Source organism: Netta rufina, assembly GCF_964035555.1.
Source record: "Netta rufina genome assembly, chromosome: 29".
NCBI lineage: Eukaryota > Metazoa > Chordata > Aves > Anseriformes > Anatidae > Netta > Netta rufina.
In genome coordinates this window covers 1527633-1554962 of record NC_140153.1, presented here as the reverse complement: position 1 = coordinate 1554962, position 27330 = coordinate 1527633, and the positions used below count along the sequence as shown (strand labels likewise).

The following is a 27330-nucleotide window of genomic DNA, read 5'->3' as shown; positions in this document are numbered from 1 at the left end:
CCCTGCCTATACAGGGTGATAGTGAGTGTTTGGAAGCTTCCGCAAGTGGCTGTGATGGCTTCATGCCTTTACCCAAACTTCCAACACCTCTGTTTACCAGCCCATAAAAGGTGAATAATGACAGGTGTGCTGGCTGTGCACAGGGTACCAAAGTGCTTCTTCGGCAAAATGCACGTGACTGTTCCACATAGAAAATGTTTAGGATTAGGAATTCATTGGGGTTTATTGGTGCCATGAGGTCAGCTTCAGGAGTGACAGGCCTTTCATGTAGTTGCATGTCACGGTCTGTCCCTTCCATCACATTCCTCTTCCCCAGGGTATGTTTGCGCCTCGATGTCCCCAATGGGGAAGGATATAATTTCCCCACATCATCACGTGTGTCGTCAAGGGTGTCAGCTTTATTGCATGAATATCTGGGGCTTCCACCTATGTTTGATGCCAGGGGCTCTCTGAGACAGGTATAAAAGGGCTGAGGGCTTTGCAGCCCTCTATCCTGCTTCCTCCGCTTGTCTCTAAACAGATCACCTGGGTAAGTCGTGCTCTTGGAGGCTTCTCGGGGCTCTCTCCCTGCCTCCATCAATACAGCCTCTCCCCAGACCCTTGCCTAACTCTGCCTGCCCTTTGCAGTACTCCTTGCCTCCGTGGAGGATGTCCTGCTCCAGCCTGTGTGCCCCTGCGTGCGGGGTGGCTGCCCCGGCCCCGCTGGCTGACAGCGCCAACGAGCCCTGCGTGCGGCAGTGCCCCGACTCCACCGTGGTGATCCAGCCCCCGGCCACGGTGCTCACCTTGCCCGGGCCCATCCTCAGCTCCTTCCCTCAGCACGCCGTGGTCGGCTCGGCGGGAGTCCCGGCTGTTGCAGGGGGCTTTGGCGGCACTTTTGGAGGCCGTGGTGCCTTTGGGGGCTATGGAGGCCTTGGGGGTTATGGTGGCCTTTTGGGCTATGGAGGCCTTGGGGGTTATGGAGGCCTTGGCGGCTATGGGGGCTATGGAGCCTTTGGGAGCTGCGGATACGGTGGCTGGCGTCGGGGCCTCAGGTACCTCAGTGGCAACTGCGGGCCCTGCTAAGCCCACCTCTGGCTCCAGCCCCTGAACAAGGAGAGCTCCTCAGCTGCCCTGGAACGTCCCGACGTGACACCAGCAGGAAAAGCTCCGCTTTGGCATCACTCGTCTCCAGAGCTTGGAGGTCCTGTGCCTTCATGGGGCCCAGCTCTCTCTTTATCATGTCCTAGTTGGGCTTTGCTTCAGGACTTGCTGCCCCATGACAATGCAACCCCATGGAACTGCCTTTTCCTGTGGCTGGCTGCTGCTCTCCTCCTCTCTGCATCTTGCAAGGAGTTGGAGGCTGCCTCTGCCCAGGGGCTGCCCTTCTGCCGTCTCCTTGCTTCCCTGGACCTTCAATAAAAGCTCTGTTGCACCACATTCTTGACCCATGGTATTTCTTCATCATTCTTCTTCCAGACTTCCCCCAAACCTCAGAGCCAGGGCAGTTGGGCTGCTGGCTGCACTCCTGCCTTTGCTCCTGGGGTCTTTGGGCCGCTGGGGCAGGGCATTGCGACTGAAGATCAGAGGCCCCAGTGGGTCTTGTAGAGGACAGGCCCCTGAACCTCCTCCCTTCTCTCACCGGGTAGAAAGGCAACGCATCCCCAATACTACTTTGAGAACATGACAGAGAAACGGACGTCTTGCACAGCCACCACAGCACGTTTGACCTCTTCATATTGCCTTTTCTGTGGTCAGCCGTGGAGGTCTGGGGAGACAGAGAGATGGCCACTGCATGGTCAGGGCTGCTGCTACCTGCTGACTGTGCCCATGTGCACAGCTGCAGGTGGTGGCACTGGGAAGGGGTGAAGGAGACACAACCAAGTCTGCCCCAGGTTCCCCTCACATCCATGTACCCACTGCAGCCATCCAGAGCCAGGGAGCACAAAGGCCTTGAGTAGGCGGTTCGTGTCCGTACCCACCTCATGTCCCTTCGTTTCCCAAACGTCTTCTGATCGTGTGATCCTGGCTCTGCACAGTGGTCTTTCTTTGAGACTGTTCCTGCGAGGGAAATCAAGAAGAGCAGCGGGGCAGCACGTTGGTCAGTGGTGGGGGCTCAGGAGAACATGCATAACCCGTAATTGTCAAGGCAGGGGAAGGGGAAAACGGCTGTGAACTGTCAAAGCAGCCTCAGCTTTCCTCCACCACCTGCGCAGAAGTTTGTGTGTCTCCTCTTGTGCTTGGGGACATCTTTTCCAATTCTGCCCATCCGCACCACTCCCTAGGCTCCAGTGCAAGGACCGCCAGCCAACCACAGGGTGCTGCCTCACATAGCATCCCGTGCATGCTGGGTGAGGGCAGAGTGGTGGGAGGCAGCCGGTGTGCCTCATCACAGCTGTTATGGCCAGGTGTTCTGGGGGCCTGGCCATGCAGATTGCTTTGTGTGCTGGTGTGTGAGGAAGGGCAGCCAAGGTCTGGCAGCATGTCTGCAGCATGGAGCTGTGTGGAGCACTGCTGTCCTACTTGGCCAGAGCTGTGTCCCCCGGCTACAGGTAGGCAAGCTGTGTATACAGGGAAGAGCTTCTGGCCCAGTGGTGGGGAAAAGCTTGCCAGTGCTCCATGGAGATTTGGGAGGAAGAGGAGGGAAACTGGAGGGGGTGGAGGAAAGGCTAGTGGGGGACCCTCAGACTCCTTCCTCTGCCCCTTGGCCTCCCTGTTGACTCTAACCAGGCGTTTGCCCTTGGGGAGGCTGTGACGACCCTCATGTAATGGCCGTGTGTGCAGGGCCTTTGGAGGAGCTGAGGGAGCGCCTGTGGTGCTCTTGAGGACTCCCCGATGGCAGCTCCCAGGCCTCACAGGAAGTGTCACAGAACAGACAGGGTCCAGAATGTGTTGTAACAGAGCTTTTATTTCAGGTCCAGGGGAGCAGGGAGATGGCAGAAGGGCAGCCCCTGACTCCTTGCAGAAGGCAGAGCGTTGGTGAGCAGCAGTCTTGCAACAGGAGGAGTCCAATTCTTGGCTGCATCATTGTGGGGCACTGATTCCTAAAGCAAAGCTCAGACGGGAAGGAGAAGCACAGAGGAGCCCCATGCAGGCACAAGACCTCCAGGCTCTTCAACTTGATGATGCTACAGCGGAGCCTTTAACGGCAACATCAGGTGGGAATATTGCAGGCCAATTCCAGAGCTCTCCTTCACCACAGAGTGGAGCCAGAGGTGGGCTTAGCAGGGCCCGCAGTTGCCACTGAGGTACCTGAGGCCCCGACGCCAGCCACCGTATCCGCAGCTCCCAAAGGCTCCATAGCCCCCATAGCCGCCAAGGCCTCCATAACCCCCAAGGCCTCCGTAGCCCAAAAGGCCACCATAACCCCCAAGGCCTCCATAGCCCCCAAAGGCACCACGGCCTCCAAAAGTGCCGCCAAAGCCCCCTGCAACAGCCGGGACTCCCGCCGAGCCGACCACGGCGTGCTGAGGGAAGGAGCTGAGGATGGGCCCGGGCAAGGTGAGCACCGTGGCCGGGGGCTGGATCACCACGGTGGAGTCGGGGCACTGCCGCACGCAGGGCTCGTTGGCGCTGTCAGCCAGCGGGGCCGGGGCAGCCACCCCGCACGCAGGGGCACACAGGCTGGAGCAGGACATCCTCCACGGAGGCAAGGAGTACTGCAAAGGGCAGGCAGAGTTAGGCAAGGGTCTGGGGAGAGGCTGTATTGATGGAGGCAGGGAGAGAGCCCCGAGAAGCCTCCAAGAGCACGACTTACCCAGGTGATCTGTTTAGAGACAAGCGGAGGAAGCAGGATAGAGGGCTGCAAAGCCCTCAGCCCTTTTATACCTGTCTCAGAGAGCCCCTGGCATCAAACATAGGTGGAAGCCCCAGATATTCCTGCAATAAAGCTGACAGCCTGCATGAAAGTGTGGTGAGGTGGGGCAATTATATCCCTCCCCATTTGGGACATGGAGGTGCAAACTTGCACTGGGAAATAGGGAGGTGATGGGAGGGACAGACGATGACACTCACCTACATGAAAGGCCAGCCACTGCTGAAGCTGACCTCACGGCACCAATAAACCCCAATGAGTTCCTAATCCTCCGGGCCGATTGGGCTGCACCCACAATGCCAACATAGCCACAGCTCTTTACTTGGCCTTCAGGTGAATTGGAGAGCAAGGAGTAGCACATGTCCCACGGGGCAGGGAGAACGGCAATGGTAGGGATGCTCCTCAACTCCCACCCAAGTGACTCACAGCCCCTGCCTATACAGGGTGATAGTGAGTGTTTGGAAGCTTCCGCAAGTGGCTGTGATGGCTTCATGCCTTTACCCAAACTTCCAACACCTCTGTTTACCAGCCCATAAAAGGTGAATAATGACAGGTGTGCTGGCTGTGCACAGGGTACCAAAGTGCTTCTTCGGCAAAATGCACGTGACTGTTCCACATAGAAAATGTTTAGGATTAGGAATTCATTGGGGTTTATTGGTGCCATGAGGTCAGCTTCAGGAGTGACAGGCCTTTCATGTAGTTGCATGTCACGGTCTGTCCCTTCCATCACATTCCTCTTCCCCAGGGTATGTTTGCGCCTCGATGTCCCCAATGGGGAAGGATATAATTTCCCCACATCATCACGTGTGTCGTCAAGGGTGTCAGCTTTATTGCATGAATATCTGGGGCTTCCACCTATGTTTGATGCCAGGGGCTCTCTGAGACAGGTATAAAAGGGCTGAGGGCTTTGCAGCCCTCTATCCTGCTTCCTCCGCTTGTCTCTAAACAGATCACCTGGGTAAGTCGTGCTCTTGGAGGCTTCTCGGGGCTCTCTCCCTGCCTCCATCAATACAGCCTCTCCCCAGACCCTTGCCTAACTCTGCCTGCCCTTTGCAGTACTCCTTGCCTCCGTGGAGGATGTCCTGCTCCAGCCTGTGTGCCCCTGCGTGCGGGGTGGCTGCCCCGGCCCCGCTGGCTGACAGCGCCAACGAGCCCTGCGTGCGGCAGTGCCCCGACTCCACCGTGGTGATCCAGCCCCCGGCCACGGTGCTCACCTTGCCCGGGCCCATCCTCAGCTCCTTCCCTCAGCACGCCGTGGTCGGCTCGGCGGGAGTCCCGGCTGTTGCAGGGGGCTTTGGCGGCACTTTTGGAGGCCGTGGTGCCTTTGGGGGCTATGGAGGCCTTGGGGGTTATGGTGGCCTTTTGGGCTACGGAGGCCTTGGGGGTTATGGAGGCCTTGGCGGCTATGGGGGCTATGGAGCCTTTGGGAGCTGCGGATACGGTGGCTGGCGTCGGGGCCTCAGGTACCTCAGTGGCAACTGCGGGCCCTGCTAAGCCCACCTCTGGCTCCAGCCCCTGAACAAGGAGAGCTCCTCAGCTGCCCTGGAACGTCCCGACGTGACACCAGCAGGAAAAGCTCCGCTTTGGCATCACTCGTCTCCAGAGCTTGGAGGTCCTGTGCCTTCATGGGGCCCAGCTCTCTCTTTATCATGTCCTAGTTGGGCTTTGCTTCAGGACTTGCTGCCCCATGACAATGCAACCCCATGGAACTGCCTTTTCCTGTGGCTGGCTGCTGCTCTCCTCCTCTCTGCATCTTGCAAGGAGTTGGAGGCTGCCTCTGCCCAGGGGCTGCCCTTCTGCCGTCTCCTTGCTTCCCTGGACCTTCAATAAAAGCTCTGTTGCACCACATTCTTGACCCATGGTATTTCTTCATCATTCTTCTTCCAGACTTCCCCCAAAACTCAGAGCCAGGGCAGTTGGGCTGCTGGCTGCACTCCTGTCTTTGCTCCTGGGGTCTTTGGGCCGCTGGGGCAGGGCATTGCGACTGAAGATCAGAGGCCCCAGTGGGTCTTGTAGAGGACAGGCCCCTGAACCTCCTCCCTTCTCTCACCGGGTAGAGAGGCAACGCATCCCCAATACTACTTTGAGAACATGACAGAGAAACGGACGTCTTGCACAGCCACCACAGCACGTTTGACCTCTTCATATTGCCTTTTCTATGGTCAGCCGTGGAGGTCTGGGGAGACAGAGAGATGGCCACTGCATGGTCAGGGCTGCTGCCACCTGCTGACTGTGCCCATGTGCACAGCTGCAGGTGGTGGCACTGGGAAGGGGTGAAGGAGACACAACCAAGTCTGCCCCAGGTTCCCCTCACATCCATGTACCCATTGCAGCCATCCAGAGCCAGGGAGCACAAAGGCCTTGAGTAGGCGGTTCGTGTCCGTACCCGCCTCATGTCCCTTCGTTTCCCAAACGTCTTCTGATCGTGTGATCCTGGCTCTGCACAGTGGTCTTTCTTTGAGACTGTTCCTGCGAGGGAAATCAAGAAGAGCAGCGGGGCAGCACGTTGGGCAGTGGTGGGGGCTCAGGAGAACACACATAACCCGTAATTGTCAAGGCAGGGGAAGGGGAAAACGGCTGTGAACTGTCAAAGCAGCCTCAGCTTTCCTCCACCACCTGCGCAGAAGTTTGTGTGTCTCCTCTTGTGCTTGGGGACATCTTTTCCAATTCTGCCCATCCGCACCACTCCCTAGGCTCCAGTGCAAGGACCGCCAGCCAACCACAGGGTGCTGCCTCACATAGCATCCCGTGCATGCTGGGTGAGGGCAGAGTGGTGGGAGGCAGCCGGTGTGCCTCATCACAGCTGTTATGGCCAGGTGTTCTGGGGGCCTGGCCATGCAGATTGCTTTGTGTGCTGGTGTGTGAGGAAGGGCAGCCAAGGTCTGGCAGCATGTCTGCAGCATGGAGCTGTGTGGAGCACTGCTGTCCTACTTGGCCAGAGCTGTGTCCCCCGGCTACAGGTAGGCAAGCTGTGTATACAGGGAAGAGCTTCTGGCCCAGTGGTGGGGAAAAGCTTGCCAGTGCTCCATGGAGATTTGGGAGGAAGAGGAGGGAAACTGGAGGGGGTGGAGGAAAGGCTAGTGGGGGACCCTCAGACTCCTTCCTCTGCCCCTTGGCCTCCCTGTTGACTCTAACCAGGCATTTGCCCTTGGGGAGGCTGTGGCGATCCTCTTGTAATGGCCGTGTGTGCAGGGCCTTTGGAGGAGCTGAGGGAGCGCCTGTGGTGCTCTTGAGGACTCCCCGATGGCAGCTCCCAGGCCTCACAGGAAGTGTCACAGAACAGACAGGGTCCAGAATGTGTTGTAACAGAGCTTTTATTTCAGGTCCAGGGGAGCAGGGAGATGGCAGAAGGGCAGCCCCTGACTCCTTGCAGAAGGCAGAGCGTTGGTGAGCAGCAGTCTTGCAACAGGAGGAGTCCAATTCTTGGCTGCATCATTGTGGGGCACTGATTCCTAAAGCAAAGCTCAAACGGGAAGGAGAAGCACAGAGGAGCCCCATGCAGGCACAAGACCTCCAGGCTCTTCAACTTGATGATGCTACAGCGGAGCCTTTAACGGCAACATCAGGTGGGAATATTGCAGGCCAATTCCAGAGCTCTCCTTCATCACAGAGTGGAGCCAGAGGTGGGCTTAGCAGGGCCCGTAGTTGCCACTGAGGTACCTGAGGCCCCGACGCCAGCCACCGTATCCGCAGCTCCCAAAGGCTCCATAGCCCCCATAGCCGCCAAGGCCTCCATAACCCCCAAGGCCTCCGTAGCCCAAAAGGCCACCATAACCCCCAAGGCCTCCATAGCCCCCAAAGGCACCACGGCCTCCAAAAGTGCCGCCAAAGCCCCCTGCAACAGCCGGGACTCCCGCCGAGCCGACCACGGCGTGCTGAGGGAAGGAGCTGAGGATGGGCCCGGGCAAGGTGAGCACCGTGGCCGGGGGCTGGATCACCACGGTGGAGTCGGGGCACTGCCGCACGCAGGGCTCGTTGGCGCTGTCAGCCAGCGGGGCCGGGGCAGCCACCCCGCACGCAGGGGCACACAGGCTGGAGCAGGACATCCTCCACGGAGGCAAGGAGTACTGCAAAGGGCAGGCAGAGTTAGGCAAGGGTCTGGGGAGAGGCTGTGTTGATGGAGGCAAGGAGAGAGCCCCGAGAAGCCTCCAAGAGCACGACTTACCCAGGTGATCTGTTTAGAGACAAGCGGAGGAAGCAGGATAGAGGGCTGCAAAGCCCTCAGCCCTTTTATACCTGTCTCAGAGAGCCCCTGGCATCAAACATAGGTGGAAGCCCCAGATATTCCTGCAATAAAGCTGACAGCCTGCATGAAAGTGTGGTGAGGTGGGGCAATTATATCCCTCCCCATTTGGGACATGGAGGTGCAAACTTGCACTGGGAAATAGGGAGGTGATGGGAGGGACAGACGATGACACTCACCTACATGAAAGGCCAGCCACTGCTGAAGCTGACCTCACGGCACCAATAAACCCCAATGAGTTCCTAATCCTCCGGGCCGATTGGGCTGCACCCACAATGCCAACATAGCCACAGCTCTTTACTTGGCCTTCAGGTGAATTGGAGAGCAAGGAGTAGCACATGTCCCACGGGGCAGGGAGAACGGCAATGGTAGGGATGCTCCTCAACTCCCACCCAAGTGACTCACAGCCCCTGCCTATACAGGGTGATAGTGAGTGTTTGGAAGCTTCCGCAAGTGGCTGTGATGGCTTCATGCCTTTACCCAAACTTCCAACACCTCTGTTTACCAGCCCATAAAAGGTGAATAATGACAGGTGTGCTGGCTGTGCACAGGGTACCAAAGTGCTTCTTCGGCAAAATGCACGTGACTGTTCCACATAGAAAATGTTTAGGATTAGGAATTCATTGGGGTTTATTGGTGCCATGAGGTCAGCTTCAGGAGTGACAGGCCTTTCATGTAGTTGCATGTCACGGTCTGTCCCTTCCATCACATTCCTCTTCCCCAGGGTATGTTTGCGCCTCGATGTCCCCAATGGGGAAGGATATAATTTCCCCACATCATCACGTGTGTCGTCAAGGGTGTCAGCTTTATTGCATGAATATCTGGGGCTTCCACCTATGTTTGATGCCAGGGGCTCTCTGAGACAGGTATAAAAGGGCTGAGGGCTTTGCAGCCCTCTATCTTGCTTCCTCCGCTTGTCTCTAAACAGATCACCTGGGTAAGTCGTGCTCTTGGAGGCTTCTCGGGGCTCTCTCCCTGCCTCCATCAATACAGCCTCTCCCCAGACCCTTGCCTAACTCCGCCTGCCCTTTGCAGTACTCCTTGCCTCCGTGGAGGATGTCCTGCTCCAGCCTGTGTGCCCCTGCGTGCGGGGTGGCTGCCCCGGCCCCGCTGGCTGACAGCGCCAACGAGCCCTGCGTGCGGCAGTGCCCCGACTCCACCGTGGTGATCCAGCCCCCGGCCACGGTGCTCACCTTGCCCGGGCCCATCCTCAGCTCCTTCCCTCAGCACGCCGTGGTCGGCTCGGCGGGAGTCCCGGCTGTTGCAGGGGGCTTTGGCGGCACTTTTGGAGGCCGTGGTGCCTTTGGGGGCTATGGAGGCCTTGGGGGTTATGGTGGCCTTTTGGGCTATGGAGGCCTTGGGGGTTATGGAGGCCTTGGCGGCTATGGGGGCTATGGAGCCTTTGGGAGCTGCGGATACGGTGGCTGGCGTCGGGGCCTCAGGTACCTCAGTGGCAACTGCGGGCCCTGCTAAGCCCACCTCTGGCTCCAGCCCCTGAACAAGGAGAGCTCCTCAGCTGCCCTGGAACGTCCCGACGTGACACCAGCAGGAAAAGCTCCGCTTTGGCATCACTCGTCTCCAGAGCTTGGAGGTCCTGTGCCTTCATGGGGCCCAGCTCTCTCTTTATCATGTCCTAGTTGGGCTTTGCTTCAGGACTTGCTGCCCCATGACAATGCAACCCCATGGAACTGCCTTTTCCTGTGGCTGGCTGCTGCTCTCCTCCTCTCTGCATCTTGCAAGGAGTTGGAGGCTGCCTCTGCCCAGGGGCTGCCCTTCTGCCGTCTCCTTGCTTCCCTGGACCTTCAATAAAAGCTCTGTTGCACCACATTCTTGACCCATGGTATTTCTTCATCATTCTTCTTCCAGACTTCCCCCAAACCTCAGAGCCAGGGCAGTTGGGCTGCTGGCTGCACTCCTGTCTTTGCTCCTGGGGTCTTTGGGCCGCTGGGGCAGGGCATTGCGACTGAAGATCAGAGGCCCCAGTGGGTCTTGTAGAGGACAGGCCCCTGAACCTCCTCCCTTCTCTCACCGGGTAGAGAGGCAACGCATCCCCAATACTACTTTGAGAACATGACAGAGAAACGGACGTCTTGCACAGCCACCACAGCACGTTTGACCTCTTCATATTGCCTTTTCTATGGTCAGCCGTGGAGGTCTGGGGAGACAGAGAGATGGCCACTGCATGGTCAGGGCTGCTGCTACCTGCTGACTGTGCCCATGTGCACAGCTGCAGGTGGTGGCACTGGGAAGGGGTGAAGGAGACACAACCAAGTCTGCCCCAGGTTCCCCTCACATCCATGTACCCATTGCAGCCATCCAGAGCCAGGGAGCACAAAGGCCTTGAGTAGGCGGTTCGTGTCCGTACCCGCCTCATGTCCCTTCGTTTCCCAAACGTCTTCTGATCGTGTGATCCTGGCTCTGCACAGTGGTCTTTCTTTGAGACTGTTCCTGCGAGGGAAATCAAGAAGAGCAGCGGGGCAGCACGTTGGTCAGTGGTGGGGGCTCAGGAGAACACGCATAACCCGTAATTGTCAAGGCAGGGGAAGGGGAAAACGGCTGTGAACTGTCAAAGCAGCCTCAGCTTTCCTCCACCACCTGCGCAGAAGTTTGTGTGTCTCCTCTTGTGCTTGGGGACATCTTTTCCAATTCTGCCCATCCGCACCACTCCCTAGGCTCCAGTGCAAGGACCGCCAGCCAACCACAGGGTGCTGCCTCACATAGCATCCCGTGCATGCTGGGTGAGGGCAGAGTGGTGGGAGGCAGCCGGTGTGCCTCATCACAGCTGTTATGGCCAGGTGTTCTGGGGGCCTGGCCATGCAGATTGCTTTGTGTGCTGGTGTGTGAGGAAGGGCAGCCAAGGTCTGGCAGCATGTCTGCAGCATGGAGCTGTGTGGAGCACTGCTGTCCTACTTGGCCAGAGCTGTGTCCCCCGGCTACAGGTAGGCAAGCTGTGTATACAGGGAAGAGCTTCTGGCCCAGTGGTGGGGAAAAGCTTGCCAGTGCTCCATGGAGATTTGGGAGGAAGAGGAGGGAAACTGGAGGGGGTGGAGGAAAGGCTAGTGGGGGACCCTCAGACTCCTTCCTCTGCCCCTTGGCCTCCCTGTTGACTCTAACCAGGCATTTGCCCTTGGGGAGGCTGTGGCGATCCTCTTGTAATGGCCGTGTGTGCAGGGCCTTTGGAGGAGCTGAGGGAGCGCCTGTGGTGCTCTTGAGGACTCCCCGATGGCAGCTCCCAGGCCTCACAGGAAGTGTCACAGAACAGACAGGGTCCAGAATGTGTTGTAACAGAGCTTTTATTTCAGGTCCAGGGGAGCAGGGAGATGGCAGAAGGGCAGCCCCTGACTCCTTGCAGAAGGCAGAGCGTTGGTGAGCAGCAGTCTTGCAACAGGAGGAGTCCAATTCTTGGCTGCATCATTGTGGGGCACTGATTCCTAAAGCAAAGCTCAAACGGGAAGGAGAAGCACAGAGGAGCCCCATGCAGGCACAAGACCTCCAGGCTCTTCAACTTGATGATGCTACAGCGGAGCCTTTAACGGCAACATCAGGTGGGAATATTGCAGGCCAATTCCAGAGCTCTCCTTCACCACAGAGTGGAGCCAGAGGTGGGCTTAGCAGGGCCCGCAGTTGCCACTGAGGTACCTGAGGCCCCGACGCCAGCCACCGTATCCGCAGCTCCCAAAGGCTCCATAGCCCCCATAGCCGCCAAGGCCTCCATAACCCCCAAGGCCTCCGTAGCCCAAAAGGCCACCATAACCCCCAAGGCCTCCATAGCCCCTAAAGGCACCACGGCCTCCAAAAGTGCCGCCAAAGCCCCCTGCAACAGCCGGGACTCCCGCCGAGCCGACCACGGCGTGCTGAGGGAAGGAGCTGAGGATGGGCCCGGGCAAGGTGAGCACCGTGGCCGGGGGCTGGATCACCACGGTGGAGTCGGGGCACTGCCGCACGCAGGGCTCGTTGGCGCTGTCAGCCAGCGGGGCCGGGGCAGCCACCCCGCACGCAGGGGCACACAGGCTGGAGCAGGACATCCTCCACGGAGGCAAGGAGTACTGCAAAGGGCAGGCAGAGTTAGGCAAGAGTCTGGGGAGAGGCTGTGTTGATGGAGGCAAGGAGAGAGCCCCGAGAAGCCTCCAAGAGCACGACTTACCCAGGTGATCTGTTTAGAGACAAGCGGAGGAAGCAGGATAGAGGGCTGCAAAGCCCTCAGCCCTTTTATACCTGTCTCAGAGAGCCCCTGGCATCAAACATAGGTGGAAGCCCCAGATATTCCTGCAATAAAGCTGACAGCCTGCATGAAAGTGTGGTGAGGTGGGGCAATTATATCCCTCCCCATTTGGGACATGGAGGTGCAAACTTGCACTGGGAAATAGGGAGGTGATGGGAGGGACAGACGATGACACTCACCTACATGAAAGGCCAGCCACTGCTGAAGCTGACCTCACGGCACCAATAAACCCCAATGAGTTCCTAATCCTCCGGGCCGATTGGGCTGCACCCACAATGCCAACATAGCCACAGCTCTTTACTTGGCCTTCAGGTGAATTGGAGAGCAAGGAGTAGCACATGTCCCACGGGGCAGGGAGAACGGCAATGGTAGGGATGCTCCTCAACTCCCACCCAAGTGACTCACAGCCCCTGCCTATACAGGGTGATAGTGAGTGTTTGGAAGCTTCCGCAAGTGGCTGTGATGGCTTCATGCCTTTACCCAAACTTCCAACACCTCTGTTTACCAGCCCATAAAAGGTGAATAATGACAGGTGTGCTGGCTGTGCACAGGGTACCAAAGTGCTTCTTCGGCAAAATGCACGTGACTGTTCCACATAGAAAATGTTTAGGATTAGGAATTCATTGGGGTTTATTGGTGCCATGAGGTCAGCTTCAGGAGTGACAGGCCTTTCATGTAGTTGCATGTCACGGTCTGTCCCTTCCATCACATTCCTCTTCCCCAGGGTATGTTTGCGCCTCGATGTCCCCAATGGGGAAGGATATAATTTCCCCACATCATCACGTGTGTCGTCAAGGGTGTCAGCTTTATTGCATGAATATCTGGGGCTTCCACCTATGTTTGATGCCAGGGGCTCTCTGAGACAAGTATAAAAGGGCTGAGGGCTTTGCAGCCCTCTATCCTGCTTCCTCCGCTTGTCTCTAAACAGATCACCTGGGTAAGTCGTGCTCTTGGAGGCTTCTCGGGGCTCTCTCCCTGCCTCCATCAATACAGCCTCTCCCCAGACCCTTGCCTAACTCCGCCTGCCCTTTGCAGTACTCCTTGCCTCCGTGGAGGATGTCCTGCTCCAGCCTGTGTGCCCCTGCGTGCGGGGTGGCTGCCCCGGCCCCGCTGGCTGACAGCGCCAACGAGCCCTGCGTGCGGCAGTGCCCCGACTCCACCGTGGTGATCCAGCCCCCGGCCACGGTGCTCACCTTGCCCGGGCCCATCCTCAGCTCCTTCCCTCAGCACGCCGTGGTCGGCTCGGCAGGAGTCCCGGCTGTTGCAGGGGGCTTTGGCGGCACTTTTGGAGGCCGTGGTGCCTTTGGGGGCTATGGAGGCCTTGGGGGTTATGGTGGCCTTTTGGGCTACGGAGGCCTTGGGGGTTATGGAGGCCTTGGCGGCTATGGGGGCTATGGAGCCTTTGGGAGCTGCGGATACGGTGGCTGGCGTCGGGGCCTCAGGTACCTCAGTGGCAACTGCGGGCCCTGCTAAGCCCACCTCTGGCTCCAGCCCCTGAACAAGGAGAGCTCCTCAGCTGCCCTGGAACGTCCCGACGTGACACCAGCAGGAAAAGCTCCGCTTTGGCATCACTCGTCTCCAGAGCTTGGAGGTCCTGTGCCTTCATGGGGCCCAGCTCTCTCTTTATCATGTCCTAGTTGGGCTTTGCTTCAGGACTTGCTGCCCCATGACAATGCAACCCCATGGAACTGCCTTTTCCTGTGGCTGGCTGCTGCTCTCCTCCTCTCTGCATCTTGCAAGGAGTTGGAGGCTGCCTCTGCCCAGGGGCTGCCCTTCTGCCGTCTCCTTGCTTCCCTGGACCTTCAATAAAAGCTCTGTTGCACCACATTCTTGACCCATGGTATTTCTTCATCATTCTTCTTCCAGACTTCCCCCAAAACTCAGAGCCAGGGCAGTTGGGCTGCTGGCTGCACTCCTGTCTTTGCTCCTGGGGTCTTTGGGCCGCTGGGGCAGGGCATTGCGACTGAAGATCAGAGGCCCCAGTGGGTCTTGTAGAGGACAGGCCCCTGAACCTCCTCCCTTCTCTCACCGGGTAGAGAGGCAACGCATCCCCAATACTACTTTGAGAACATGACAGAGAAACGGACGTCTTGCACAGCCACCACAGCACGTTTGACCTCTTCATATTGCCTTTTCTATGGTCAGCCGTGGAGGTCTGGGGAGACAGAGAGATGGCCACTGCATGGTCAGGGCTGCTGCTACCTGCTGACTGTGCCCATGTGCACAGCTGCAGGTGGTGGCACTGGGAAGGGGTGAAGGAGACACAACCAAGTCTGCCCCAGGTTCCCCTCACATCCATGTACCCATTGCAGCCATCCAGAGCCAGGGAGCACAAAGGCCTTGAGTAGGCGGTTCGTGTCCGTACCCGCCTCATGTCCCTTCGTTTCCCAAACGTCTTCTGATCGTGTGATCCTGGCTCTGCACAGTGGTCTTTCTTTGAGACTGTTCCTGCGAGGGAAATCAAGAAGAGCAGCGGGGCAGCACGTTGGTCAGTGGTGGGGGGCTCAGGAGAACACGCATAACCCGTAATTGTCAAGGCAGGGGAAGGGGAAAACGGCTGTGAACTGTCAAAGCAGCCTCAGCTTTCCTCCACCACCTGCGCAGAAGTTTGTGTGTCTCCTCTTGTGCTTGGGGACATCTTTTCCAATTCTGCCCATCCGCACCACTCCCTAGGCTCCAGTGCAAGGACCACCAGCCAACCACAGGGTGCTGCCTCACATAGCATCCCGTGCATGCTGGGTGAGGGCAGAGTGGTGGGAGGCAGCCGGTGTGCCTCATCACAGCTGTTATGGCCAGGTGTTCTGGGGGCCTGGCCATGCAGATTGCTTTGTGTGCTGGTGTGTGAGGAAGGGCAGCCAAGGTCTGGCAGCATGTCTGCAGCATGGAGCTGTGTGGAGCACTGCTGTCCTACTTGGCCAGAGCTGTGTCCCCCGGCTACAGGTAGGCAAGCTGTGTATACAGGGAAGAGCTTCTGGCCCAGTGGTGGGGAAAAGCTTGCCAGTGCTCCATGGAGATTTGGGAGGAAGAGGAGGGAAACTGGAGGGGGTGGAGGAAAGGCTAGTGGGGGACCCTCAGACTCCTTCCTCTGCCCCTTGGCCTCCCTGTTGACTCTAACCAGGCATTTGCCCTTGGGGAGGCTGTGGCGATCCTCTTGTAATGGCCGTGTGTGCAGGGCCTTTGGAGGAGCTGAGGGAGCGCCTGTGGTGCTCTTGAGGACTCCCCGATGGCAGCTCCCAGGCCTCACAGGAAGTGTCACAGAACAGACAGGGTCCAGAATGTGTTGTAACAGAGCTTTTATTTCAGGTCCAGGGGAGCAGGGAGATGGCAGAAGGGCAGCCCCTGACTCCTTGCAGAAGGCAGAGCGTTGGTGAGCAGCAGTCTTGCAACAGGAGGAGTCCAATTCTTGGCTGCATCATTGTGGGGCACTGATTCCTAAAGCAAAGCTCAAACGGGAAGGAGAAGCACAGAGGAGCCCCATGCAGGCACAAGACCTCCAGGCTCTTCAACTTGATGATGCTACAGCGGAGCCTTTAACGGCAACATCAGGTGGGAATATTGCAGGCCAATTCCAGAGCTCTCCTTCATCACAGAGTGGAGCCAGAGGTGGGCTTAGCAGGGCCCGCAGTTGCCACTGAGGTACCTGAGGCCCCGACGCCAGCCACCGTATCCGCAGCTCCCAAAGGCTCCATAGCCCCCATAGCCGCCAAGGCCTCCATAACCCCCAAGGCCTCCGTAGCCCAAAAGGCCACCATAACCCCCAAGGCCTCCATAGCCCCCAAAGGCACCACGGCCTCCAAAAGTGCCGCCAAAGCCCCCTGCAACAGCCGGGACTCCCGCCGAGCCGACCACGGCGTGCTGAGGGAAGGAGCTGAGGATGGGCCCGGGCAAGGTGAGCACCGTGGCCGGGGGCTGGATCACCACGGTGGAGTCGGGGCACTGCCGCACGCAGGGCTCGTTGGCGCTGTCAGCCAGCGGGGCCGGGGCAGCCACCCCGCACGCAGGGGCACACAGGCTGGAGCAGGACATCCTCCACGGAGGCAAGGAGTACTGCAAAGGGCAGGCAGAGTTAGGCAAGGGTCTGGGGAGAGGCTGTATTGATGGAGGCAGGGAGAGAGCCCCGAGAAGCCTCCAAGAGCACGACTTACCCAGGTGATCTGTTTAGAGACAAGCGGAGGAAGCAGGATAGAGGGCTGCAAAGCCCTCAGCCCTTTTATACCTGTCTCAGAGAGCCCCTGGCATCAAACATAGGTGGAAGCCCCAGATATTCCTGCAATAAAGCTGACAGCCTGCATGAAAGTGTGGTGAGGTGGGGCAATTATATCCCTCCCCATTTGGGACATGGAGGTGCAAACTTGCACTGGGAAATAGGGAGGTGATGGGAGGGACAGACGATGACACTCACCTACATGAAAGGCCAGCCACTGCTGAAGCTGACCTCACGGCACCAATAAACCCCAATGAGTTCCTAATCCTCCGGGCCGATTGGGCTGCACCCACAATGCCAACATAGCCACAGCTCTTTACTTGGCCTTCAGGTGAATTGGAGAGCAAGGAGTAGCACATGTCCCACGGGGCAGGGAGAACGGCAATGGTAGGGATGCTCCTCAACTCCCACCCAAGTGACTCACAGCCCCTGCCTATACAGGGTGATAGTGAGTGTTTGGAAGCTTCCGCAAGTGGCTGTGATGGCTTCATGCCTTTACCCAAACTTCCAACACCTCTGTTTACCAGCCCATAAAAGGTGAATAATGACAGGTGTGCTGGCTGTGCACAGGGTACCAAAGTGCTTCTTCGGCAAAATGCACGTGACTGTTCCACATAGAAAATGTTTAGGATTAGGAATTCATTGGGGTTTATTGGTGCCATGAGGTCAGCTTCAGGAGTGACAGGCCTTTCATGTAGTTGCATGTCACGGTCTGTCCCTTCCATCACATTCCTCTTCCCCAGGGTATGTTTGCGCCTCGATGTCCCCAATGGGGAAGGATATAATTTCCCCACATCATCACGTGTGTCGTCAAGGGTGTCAGCTTTATTGCATGAATAGCTAGGGCTTCCACCTATGTTTGATGCCAGGGGCTCTCTGAGACAGGTATAAAAGGGCTGAGGGCTTTGCAGCCCTCTATCCTGCTTCCTCCGCTTGTCTCTAAACAGATCACCTGGGTAAGTCGTGCTCTTGGAGGCTTCTCGGGGCTCTCTCCCTGCCTCCATCAATACAGCCTCTCCCCAGACCCTTGCCTAACTCTGCCTGCCCTTTGCAGTACTCCTTGCCTCCGTGGAGGATGTCCTGCTCCAGCCTGTGTGCCCCTGCGTGCGGGGTGGCTGCCCCGGCCCCGCTGGCTGACAGCGCCAACGAGCCCTGCGTGCGGCAGTGCCCCGACTCCACCGTGGTGATCCAGCCCCCGGCCACGGTGCTCACCTTGCCCGGGCCCATCCTCAGCTCCTTCCCTCAGCACGCCGTGGTCGGCTCGGCGGGAGTCCCGGCTGTTGCAGGGGGCTTTGGCGGCACTTTTGGAGGCCGTGGTGCCTTTGGGGGCTATGGAGGCCTTGGGGGTTATGGTGGCCTTTTGGGCTACGGAGGCCTTGGGGGTTATGGAGGCCTTGGCGGCTATGGGGGCTATGGAGCCTTTGGGAGCTGCGGATACGGTGGCTGGCGTCGGGGCCTCAGGTACCTCAGTGGCAACTGCGGGCCCTGCTAAGCCCACCTCTGGCTCCAGCCCCTGAACAAGGAGAGCTCCTCAGCTGCCCTGGAACGTCCCGACGTGACACCAGCAGGAAAAGCTCCGCTTTGGCATCACTCGTCTCCAGAGCTTGGAGGTCCTGTGCCTTCATGGGGCCCAGCTCTCTCTTTATCATGTCCTAGTTGGGCTTTGCTTCAGGACTTGCTGCCCCATGACAATGCAACCCCATGGAACTGCCTTTTCCTGTGGCTGGCTGCTGCTCTCCTCCTCTCTGCATCTTGCAAGGAGTTGGAGGCTGCCTCTGCCCAGGGGCTGCCCTTCTGCCGTCTCCTTGCTTCCCTGGACCTTCAATAAAAGCTCTGTTGCACCACATTCTTGACCCATGGTATTTCTTCATCATTCTTCTTCCAGACTTCCCCCAAAACTCAGAGCCAGGGCAGTTGGGCTGCTGGCTGCACTCCTGTCTTTGCTCCTGGGGTCTTTGGGCCGCTGGGGCAGGGCATTGCGACTGAAGATCAGAGGCCCCAGTGGGTCTTGTAGAGGACAGGCCCCTGAACCTCCTCCCTTCTCTCACCGGGTAGAGAGGCAACGCATCCCCAATACTACTTTGAGAACATGACAGAGAAACGGACGTCTTGCACAGCCACCACAGCACGTTTGACCTCTTCATATTGCCTTTTCTATGGTCAGCCGTGGAGGTCTGGGGAGACAGAGAGATGGCCACTGCATGGTCAGGGCTGCTGCTACCTGCTGACTGTGCCCATGTGCACAGCTGCAGGTGGTGGCACTGGGAAGGGGTGAAGGAGACACAACCAAGTCTGCCCCAGGTTCCCCTCACATCCATGTACCCATTGCAGCCATCCAGAGCCAGGGAGCACAAAGGCCTTGAGTAGGCGGTTCGTGTCCGTACCCGCCTCATGTCCCTTCGTTTCCCAAACGTCTTCTGATCGTGTGATCCTGGCTCTGCACAGTGGTCTTTCTTTGAGACTGTTCCTGCGAGGGAAATCAAGAAGAGCAGCGGGGCAGCACGTTGGTCAGTGGTGGGGGGCTCAGGAGAACACGCATAACCCGTAATTGTCAAGGCAGGGGAAGGGGAAAACGGCTGTGAACTGTCAAAGCAGCCTCAGCTTTCCTCCACCACCTGCGCAGAAGTTTGTGTGTCTCCTCTTGTGCTTGGGGACATCTTTTCCAATTCTGCCCATCCGCACCACTCCCTAGGCTCCAGTGCAAGGACCGCCAGCCAACCACAGGGTGCTGCCTCACATAGCATCCCATGCATGCTGGGTGAGGGCAGAGTGGTGGGAGGCTGCCGGTGTGCCTCATCACAGCTGTTATGGCCAGGTGTTCTGGGGGCCTGGCCATGCAGATTGCTTTGTGTGCTGGTGTGTGAGGAAGGGCAGCCAAGGTCTGGCAGCATGTCTGCAGCATGGAGCTGTGTGGAGCACTGCTGTCCTACTTGGCCAGAGCTGTGTCCCCCGGCTACAGGTAGGCAAGCTGTGTATACAGGGAAGAGCTTCTGGCCCAGTGGTGGGGAAAAGCTTGCCAGTGCTCCATGGAGATTTGGGAGGAAGAGGAGGGAAACTGGAGGGGGTGGAGGAAAGGCTAGTGGGGGACCCTCAGACTCCTTCCTCTGCCCCTTGGCCTCCCTGTTGACTCTAACCAGGCGTTTGCCCTTGGGGAGGCTGTGACGACCCTCATGTAATGGCCGTGTGTGCAGGGCCTTTGGAGGAGCTGAGGGAGCGCCTGTGGTGCTCTTGAGGACTCCCCGATGGCAGCTCCCAGGCCTCACAGGAAGTGTCACAGAACAGACAGGGTCCAGAATGTGTTGTAACAGAGCTTTTATTTCAGGTCCAGGGGAGCAGGGAGATGGCAGAAGGGCAGCCCCTGACTCCTTGCAGAAGGCAGAGCGTTGGTGAGCAGCAGTCTTGCAACAGGAGGAGTCCAATTCTTGGCTGCATCATTGTGGGGCACTGATTCCTAAAGCAAAGCTCAAACGGGAAGGAGAAGCACAGAGGAGCCCCATGCAGGCACAAGACCTCCAGGCTCTTCAACTTGATGATGCTACAGCGGAGCCTTTAACGGCAACATCAGGTGGGAATATTGCAGGCCAATTCCAGAGCTCTCCTTCATCACAGAGTGGAGCCAGAGGTGGGCTTAGCAGGGCCCGCAGTTGCCACTGAGGTACCTGAGGCCCCGACGCCAGCCACCGTATCCGCAGCTCCCAAAGGCTCCATAGCCCCCATAGCCGCCAAGGCCTCCATAACCCCCAAGGCCTCCGTAGCCCAAAAGGCCACCATAACCCCCAAGGCCTCCATAGCCCCCAAAGGCACCACGGCCTCCAAAAGTGCCGCCAAAGCCCCCTGCAACAGCCGGGACTCCCGCCGAGCCGACCACGGCGTGCTGAGGGAAGGAGCTGAGGATGGGCCCGGGCAAGGTGAGCACCGTGGCCGGGGGCTGGATCACCACGGTGGAGTCGGGGCACTGCCGCACGCAGGGCTCGTTGGCGCTGTCAGCCAGCGGGGCCGGGGCAGCCACCCCGCACGCAGGGGCACACAGGCTGGAGCAGGACATCCTCCACGGAGGCAAGGAGTACTGCAAAGGGCAGGCAGAGTTAGGCAAGGGTCTGGGGAGAGGCTGTATTGATGGAGGCAGGGAGAGAGCCCCGAGAAGCCTCCAAGAGCACGACTTACCCAGGTGATCTGTTTAGAGACAAGCGGAGGAAGCAGGATAGAGGGCTGCAAAGCCCTCAGCCCTTTTATACCTGTCTCAGAGAGCCCCTGGCATCAAACATAGGTGGAAGCCCCAGATATTCCTGCAATAAAGCTGACAGCCTGCATGAAAGTGTGGTGAGGTGGGGCAATTATATCCCTCCCCATTTGGGACATGGAGGTGCAAACTTGCACTGGGAAATAGGGAGGTGATGGGAGGGACAGACGATGACACTCACCTACATGAAAGGCCAGCCACTGCTGAAGCTGACCTCACGGCACCAATAAACCCCAATGAGTTCCTAATCCTCCGGGCCGATTGGGCTGCACCCACAATGCCAACATAGCCACAGCTCTTTACTTGGCCTTCAGGTGAATTGGAGAGCAAGGAGTAGCACATGTCCCACGGGGCAGGGAGAACGGCAATGGTAGGGATGCTCCTCAACTCCCACCCAAGTGACTCACAGCCCCTGCCTATACAGGGTGATAGTGAGTGTTTGGAAGCTTCCGCAAGTGGCTGTGATGGCTTCATGCCTTTACCCAAACTTCCAACACCTCTGTTTACCAGCCCATAAAAGGTGAATAATGACAGGTGTGCTGGCTGTGCACAGGGTACCAAAGTGCTTCTTCGGCAAAATGCACGTGACTGTTCCACATAGAAAATGTTTAGGATTAGGAATTCATTGGGGTTTATTGGTGCCATGAGGTCAGCTTCAGGAGTGACAGGCCTTTCATGTAGTTGCATGTCACGGTCTGTCCCTTCCATCACATTCCTCTTCCCCAGGGTATGTTTGCGCCTCGATGTCCCCAATGGGGAAGGATATAATTTCCCCACATCATCACGTGTGTCGTCAAGGGTGTCAGCTTTATTGCATGAATAGCTAGGGCTTCCACCTATGTTTGATGCCAGGGGCTCTCTGAGACAGGTATAAAAGGGCTGAGGGCTTTGCAGCCCTCTATCCTGCTTCCTCCGCTTGTCTCTAAACAGATCACCTGGGTAAGTCGTGCTCTTGGAGGCTTCTCGGGGCTCTCTCCCTGCCTCCATCAATACAGCCTCTCCCCAGACCCTTGCCTAACTCTGCCTGCCCTTTGCAGTACTCCTTGCCTCCGTGGAGGATGTCCTGCTCCAGCCTGTGTGCCCCTGCGTGCGGGGTGGCTGCCCCGGCCCCGCTGGCTGACAGCGCCAACGAGCCCTGCGTGCGGCAGTGCCCCGACTCCACCGTGGTGATCCAGCCCCCGGCCACGGTGCTCACCTTGCCCGGGCCCATCCTCAGCTCCTTCCCTCAGCACGCCGTGGTCGGCTCGGCGGGAGTCCCGGCTGTTGCAGGGGGCTTTGGCGGCACTTTTGGAGGCCGTGGTGCCTTTGGGGGCTATGGAGGCCTTGGGGGTTATGGTGGCCTTTTGGGCTACGGAGGCCTTGGGGGTTATGGAGGCCTTGGCGGCTATGGGGGCTATGGAGCCTTTGGGAGCTGCGGATACGGTGGCTGGCGTCGGGGCCTCAGGTACCTCAGTGGCAACTGCGGGCCCTGCTAAGCCCACCTCTGGCTCCAGCCCCTGAACAAGGAGAGCTCCTCAGCTGCCCTGGAACGTCCCGACGTGACACCAGCAGGAAAAGCTCCGCTTTGGCATCACTCGTCTCCAGAGCTTGGAGGTCCTGTGCCTTCATGGGGCCCAGCTCTCTCTTTATCATGTCCTAGTTGGGCTTTGCTTCAGGACTTGCTGCCCCATGACAATGCAACCCCATGGAACTGCCTTTTCCTGTGGCTGGCTGCTGCTCTCCTCCTCTCTGCATCTTGCAAGGAGTTGGAGGCTGCCTCTGCCCAGGGGCTGCCCTTCTGCCGTCTCCTTGCTTCCCTGGACCTTCAATAAAAGCTCTGTTGCACCACATTCTTGACCCATGGTATTTCTTCATCATTCTTCTTCCAGACTTCCCCCAAAACTCAGAGCCAGGGCAGTTGGGCTGCTGGCTGCACTCCTGCCTTTGCTCCTGGGGTCTTTGGGCTGCTGGGGCAGGGCATTGCGACTGAAGATCAGAGGCCCCAGTGGGTCTTGTAGAGGACAGGCCCCTGAACCTCCTCCCTTCTCTCACCGGGTAGAGAGGCAACGCATCCCCAATACTACTTTGAGAACATGACAGAGAAACGGACGTCTTGCACAGCCACCACAGCACGTTTGACCTCTTCATATTGCCTTTTCTATGGTCAGCTGTGGAGGTCTGGGGAGACAGAGAGATGGCCACTGCATGGTCAGGGCTGCTGCTACCTGCTGACTGTGCCCATGTGCACAGCTGCAGGTGGTGGCACTGGGAAGGGGTGAAGGAGACACAACCAAGTCTGCCCCAGGTTCCCCTCACATCCATGTACCCATTGCAGCCATCCAGAGCCAGGGAGCACAAAGGCCTTGAGTAGGCGGTTCGTGTCCGTACCCGCCTCATGTCCCTTCGTTTCCCAAACGTCTTCTGATCGTGTGATCCTGGCTCTGCACAGTGGTCTTTCTTTGAGACTGTTCCTGCGAGGGAAATCAAGAAGAGCAGCGGGGCAGCACGTTGGTCAGTGGTGGGGGCTCAGGAGAACACGCATAACCCGTAATTGTCAAGGCAGGGGAAGGGGAAAACGGCTGTGAACTGTCAAAGCAGCCTCAGCTTTCCTCCACCACCTGCGCAGAAGTTTGCGTGTCTCCTCTTGTGCTTGGGGACATCTTTTCCAATTCTGCCCATCCGCACCACTCCCTAGGCTCCAGTGCAAGGACCGCCAGCCAACCACAGGGTGCTGCCTCACATAGCATCCCATGCATGCTGGGTGAGGGCAGAGTGGTGGGAGGCTGCCGGTGTGCCTCATCACAGCTGTTATGGCCAGGTGTTCTGGGGGCCTGGCCATGCAGATTGCTTTGTGTGCTGGTGTGTGAGGAAGGGCAGCCAAGGTCTGGCAGCATGTCTGCAGCATGGAGCTGTGTGGAGCACTGCTGTCCTACTTGGCCAGAGCTGTGTCCCCCGGCTACAGGTAGGCAAGCTGTGTATACAGGGAAGAGCTTCTGGCCCAGTGGTGGGGAAAAGCTTGCCAGTGCTCCATGGAGATTTGGGAGGAAGAGGAGGGAAACTGGAGGGGGTGGAGGAAAGGCTAGTGGGGGACCCTCAGACTCCTTCCTCTGCCCCTTGGCCTCCCTGTTGACTCTAACCAGGCGTTTGCCCTTGGGGAGGCTGTGACGACCCTCATGTAATGGCCGTGTGTGCAGGGCCTTTGGAGGAGCTGAGGGAGCGCCTGTGGTGCTCTTGAGGACTCCCCGATGGCAGCTCCCAGGCCTCACAGGAAGTGTCACAGAACAGACAGGGTCCAGAATGTGTTGTAACAGAGCTTTTATTTCAGGTCCAGGGGAGCAGGGAGATGGCAGAAGGGCAGCCCCTGACTCCTTGCAGAAGGCAGAGCGTTGGTGAGCAGCAGTCTTGCAACAGGAGGAGTCCAATTCTTGGCTGCATCATTGTGGGGCACTGATTCCTAAAGCAAAGCTCAAACGGGAAGGAGAAGCACAGAGGAGCCCCATGCAGGCACAAGACCTCCAGGCTCTTCAACTTGATGATGCTACAGCGGAGCCTTTAACGGCAACATCAGGTGGGAATATTGCAGGCCAATTCCAGAGCTCTCCTTCATCACAGAGTGGAGCCAGAGGTGGGCTTAGCAGGGCCCGCAGTTGCCACTGAGGTACCTGAGGCCCCGACGCCAGCCACCGTATCCGCAGCTCCCAAAGGCTCCATAGCCCCCATAGCCGCCAAGGCCTCCATAACCCCCAAGGCCTCCGTAGCCCAAAAGGCCACCATAACCCCCAAGGCCTCCATAGCCCCCAAAGGCACCACGGCCTCCAAAAGTGCCGCCAAAGCCCCCTGCAACAGCCGGGACTCCCGCCGAGCCGACCACGGCGTGCTGAGGGAAGGAGCTGAGGATGGGCCCGGGCAAGGTGAGCACCGTGGCCGGGGGCTGGATCACCACGGTGGAGTCGGGGCACTGCCGCACGCAGGGCTCGTTGGCGCTGTCAGCCAGCGGGGCCGGGGCAGCCACCCCGCACGCAGGGGCACACAGGCTGGAGCAGGACATCCTCCACGGAGGCAAGGAGTACTGCAAAGGGCAGGCAGAGTTAGGCAAGGGTCTGGGGAGAGGCTGTATTGATGGGGGCAGGGAGAGAGCCCCGAGAAGCCTCCAAGAGCACGACTTACCCAGGTGATCTGTTTAGAGACAAGCGGAGGAAGCAGGATAGAGGGCTGCAAAGCCTTCAGGCCTTTTATACCTGTCCCAGAGAGCCTGCAGCTTCAGGCTGCGTGCGGAGGTGAAAGCCCCAGATGTTCAGGCAAAAAAGCCTGCATGAATCATGACAAATCTGAAGATTTGGGGCAAATATATCCTTCCCCATCGGGGACACTGAAATGCAAACCTGCTCTGGGGAACAGGATGCTGATGGGATGAATAGGCCATTACACATAACTTCATGAAAGGCCATCCACTGCTGAAAGTGACCTTGGAACACCAAAAGCCTGATTTCTTCCTGATCCCAAACTTTGTGTGGAAGAGTCATGGGCTATTGGTCGAAGAATTGCTTTGCAATCCTGTACACAGCCAGCCTGCCTGTCATTACCTCCATTTTACAGGCTGGTAAACAGAGGTGGTGGAAGTTTGGGTAAAGGCATGAAGCCATCACAGCCACTTGCAGAGGCTTCCAGACACTCACCATCACCCTGTACAGGCAAGGGCTGCAAGGCACTCAGGGGGGAGTTGAGGAGCATCCCTAACCATTAACCTTCTCTCTGCCCTGTGGGACATGTGCTACTCCTCACTCTCCAATTCGCCTGAAGGCCAAGCAAAGAGCTGTAGCTGCGTTGGTGTTTTGGGTGAAGCCAGATCTGCCTGGGGGTTCTGGAACTCATTGGGGTTTATTGGTGCCATGAGGTCAGCTTCAGCAGTGGCTGGTCTTTTAAGTGACTGTCACAGCTTATCCCTTTCATCATGCTCATCTTCCCCAGGGTACGTTTAAGCCTCAGTGTCCCCAGTTGGGAGGTATAAAATTGCTCCACATTTCCACGTGTGTCATGATTCATGCCTTGTCTTTATTGCATGAATATCTGGGACTTCCACACCTGTTTGATGCCACAGGCTGTCTGAAACAGGTATAAAAGCACAGAGGGCTTCACAGGCCTCTATCCTGCATCTTCCATTTGCCTCTTAGCAGATCACTTGGGTAAGTCCATGTCTTATGTGCCTCTTCTATTCCTCAGCAGTCATTTCATGAATTGCATCTGTTGGTGTTTGTTCTACCATTCTTTTTGCAGTGTTGAATAGGCTTGGTTGTAATGGTAGTGTTTCACAGCTATGGGAAGGATGGATATTGAAACTTTTAGGCATGGTGCTTTGAGCTTCCCAACACAACTAAGTCCTTTGGGTGCTCAGTCTCTTTCCATGTACTTTGGATGATGTGTTTTTTCCTGTGTCCTTAGGGCCAGGGAGAGTAAGTGGTCTACACCAGCTTTGTAAATGAATACTGTCCTTATACTCTGACTGCCTGATATGATGCAGAGTATTTCCTGGGGCAGAAGCTCCAAGTACAGGAGAGCCACAGGGTATTTGCAATGCGTTTATGTTCTGACCCCAGCTCTGCCTTCTCTCACAGCTTTGCCTGCAAATCAAAGGATGTCCTGCTCCAGCCTGTGTGCCCCTGTGTGCGGGGTGGCTGCCCCAGCCCCGCTGGCTGACAGCGCCAACGAGCCCTGCGTGCGGCAGTGCCCCGACTCCACCGTGGTGATCCAGCCCCCGGCCACGGTGCTCACCTTGCCCGGGCCCATCCTCAGCTCCTTCCCTCAGCACGCCGTGGTCGGCTCGGCAGGAGTCCCGACTGTTGCAGGGGGCTTTGGCGGCACTTTTGGAGGCCGTGGTGCCTTTGGGGGCTATGGAGGCCTTGGGGGTTATGGTGGCCTTTTGGGCTACGGAGGCCTTGGGGGTTATGGAGGCCTTGGCGGCTATGGGGGCTATGGAGCCTTTGGGAGCTGCGGATACGGAGGTTGGGCTCTAAGCCACAGGTACCTCAGTGGCAACTGCGGGCCCTGCTAAACTCCAAAGGCCCATGGAATGCAGTGCTGCATCTGCCTTGAGCCTTTACAAACAGCTGTCCTTGATTTCTACCACCAGATGCAGAACAAATATTTCAGTCCCTCTTTCAGCTGTGACAAAGCAGCTACTTTAATCTACTGCTCCTTGCTTTTTTGCAGAAAATAACGTTGCAGATGTATATCTGGGGGTTTCAGGGTGTCCAGCAATGCCTTCAAAAGCTCCCCTCTATCTGCAGTACAGCAGAGCAGCGCTCATCCTCGAGTGAGTGTCTTCCCTCTGCCCAGATCAAGGGTTCCTGAATGATGCTAAGAAGGGGAAATCTTTGAGGTGAAGTCCTGGACTGTGTCTTGCCTTGTGATTTTTATGATTCTAATTCATTGTTTCTGTGATGTTTTGTTTTCTGCTGTCAGTGTCTATTGCCTTTTCCATCCATATTAAAGAATCTCCATTGCAGCAACAACTTGCTTTTGGTGTGTTTGTGTTTCTAAATTTGTCTTTTAATTTTCCATATTGGTTAGAGACTTTTTGATAATTAATCTCAAGCCATATTATCAGAAATCAGATGGCAAATTTGTTATTAAATAGTTTGTGGGAGGTTGA

General features: G+C 57.5%; 13 protein-coding genes across 13 annotated transcripts; 7 read left to right on the top strand and 6 right to left on the bottom strand.

Moving 5' to 3' along the window:
- Positions 1 to 648: 648 nt before the first annotated feature.
- LOC311219740 (claw keratin-like) lies at positions 649 to 1065 on the top strand (the record flags this gene model as incomplete). The annotated part of the gene is made up of 1 exon (XM_084303018.1): positions 649 to 1065. The coding sequence occupies one exon, from the start codon at positions 649 to 651 to the stop codon at positions 1063 to 1065; it is 417 nt and encodes a 138-aa protein (XP_084159144.1).
- Positions 1066 to 3200: 2135 nt separating this feature from the next.
- On the bottom strand, positions 3201 to 3617 carry LOC311219739 (claw keratin-like; the record flags this gene model as incomplete). Its single annotated transcript, XM_084303017.1, has 1 exon — positions 3201 to 3617. One exon carries the CDS (start codon positions 3615 to 3617, stop codon positions 3201 to 3203), a length of 417 nt encoding a protein of 138 aa, XP_084159143.1.
- A 1253-nt stretch (positions 3618 to 4870) lies between these two features.
- LOC311219738 (claw keratin-like) lies at positions 4871 to 5287 on the top strand (the record flags this gene model as incomplete). The annotated part of the gene is made up of 1 exon (XM_084303016.1): positions 4871 to 5287. The coding sequence occupies one exon, from the start codon at positions 4871 to 4873 to the stop codon at positions 5285 to 5287; it is 417 nt and encodes a 138-aa protein (XP_084159142.1).
- Positions 5288 to 7422: 2135 nt separating this feature from the next.
- LOC311219749 (claw keratin-like) lies at positions 7423 to 7839 on the bottom strand (the record flags this gene model as incomplete). The annotated part of the gene is made up of 1 exon (XM_084303027.1): positions 7423 to 7839. One exon carries the CDS (start codon positions 7837 to 7839, stop codon positions 7423 to 7425), a length of 417 nt encoding a protein of 138 aa, XP_084159153.1.
- A 1253-nt stretch (positions 7840 to 9092) lies between these two features.
- Positions 9093 to 9509, top strand: LOC311219736 (claw keratin-like; the record flags this gene model as incomplete). The annotated part of the gene is made up of 1 exon (XM_084303013.1): positions 9093 to 9509. One exon carries the CDS (start codon positions 9093 to 9095, stop codon positions 9507 to 9509), a length of 417 nt encoding a protein of 138 aa, XP_084159139.1.
- A 2135-nt stretch (positions 9510 to 11644) lies between these two features.
- Positions 11645 to 12061, bottom strand: LOC311219742 (claw keratin-like; the record flags this gene model as incomplete). The annotated part of the gene is made up of 1 exon (XM_084303020.1): positions 11645 to 12061. The coding sequence occupies one exon, from the start codon at positions 12059 to 12061 to the stop codon at positions 11645 to 11647; it is 417 nt and encodes a 138-aa protein (XP_084159146.1).
- Positions 12062 to 13314: 1253 nt separating this feature from the next.
- On the top strand, positions 13315 to 13731 carry LOC311219735 (claw keratin-like; the record flags this gene model as incomplete). Its single annotated transcript, XM_084303012.1, has 1 exon — positions 13315 to 13731. The coding sequence occupies one exon, from the start codon at positions 13315 to 13317 to the stop codon at positions 13729 to 13731; it is 417 nt and encodes a 138-aa protein (XP_084159138.1).
- A 2136-nt stretch (positions 13732 to 15867) lies between these two features.
- On the bottom strand, positions 15868 to 16284 carry LOC311219734 (claw keratin-like; the record flags this gene model as incomplete). Its single annotated transcript, XM_084303011.1, has 1 exon — positions 15868 to 16284. One exon carries the CDS (start codon positions 16282 to 16284, stop codon positions 15868 to 15870), a length of 417 nt encoding a protein of 138 aa, XP_084159137.1.
- A 1253-nt stretch (positions 16285 to 17537) lies between these two features.
- On the top strand, positions 17538 to 17954 carry LOC311219733 (claw keratin-like; the record flags this gene model as incomplete). The annotated part of the gene is made up of 1 exon (XM_084303010.1): positions 17538 to 17954. One exon carries the CDS (start codon positions 17538 to 17540, stop codon positions 17952 to 17954), a length of 417 nt encoding a protein of 138 aa, XP_084159136.1.
- A 2136-nt stretch (positions 17955 to 20090) lies between these two features.
- On the bottom strand, positions 20091 to 20507 carry LOC311219732 (claw keratin-like; the record flags this gene model as incomplete). The annotated part of the gene is made up of 1 exon (XM_084303009.1): positions 20091 to 20507. One exon carries the CDS (start codon positions 20505 to 20507, stop codon positions 20091 to 20093), a length of 417 nt encoding a protein of 138 aa, XP_084159135.1.
- Positions 20508 to 21760: 1253 nt separating this feature from the next.
- LOC311219731 (claw keratin-like) lies at positions 21761 to 22177 on the top strand (the record flags this gene model as incomplete). Its single annotated transcript, XM_084303008.1, has 1 exon — positions 21761 to 22177. One exon carries the CDS (start codon positions 21761 to 21763, stop codon positions 22175 to 22177), a length of 417 nt encoding a protein of 138 aa, XP_084159134.1.
- Positions 22178 to 24312: 2135 nt separating this feature from the next.
- Positions 24313 to 24729, bottom strand: LOC311219729 (claw keratin-like; the record flags this gene model as incomplete). Its single annotated transcript, XM_084303006.1, has 1 exon — positions 24313 to 24729. One exon carries the CDS (start codon positions 24727 to 24729, stop codon positions 24313 to 24315), a length of 417 nt encoding a protein of 138 aa, XP_084159132.1.
- A 1584-nt stretch (positions 24730 to 26313) lies between these two features.
- Positions 26314 to 26730, top strand: LOC311219747 (claw keratin-like; the record flags this gene model as incomplete). Its single annotated transcript, XM_084303025.1, has 1 exon — positions 26314 to 26730. One exon carries the CDS (start codon positions 26314 to 26316, stop codon positions 26728 to 26730), a length of 417 nt encoding a protein of 138 aa, XP_084159151.1.
- Positions 26731 to 27330: the final 600 nt, after the last annotated feature.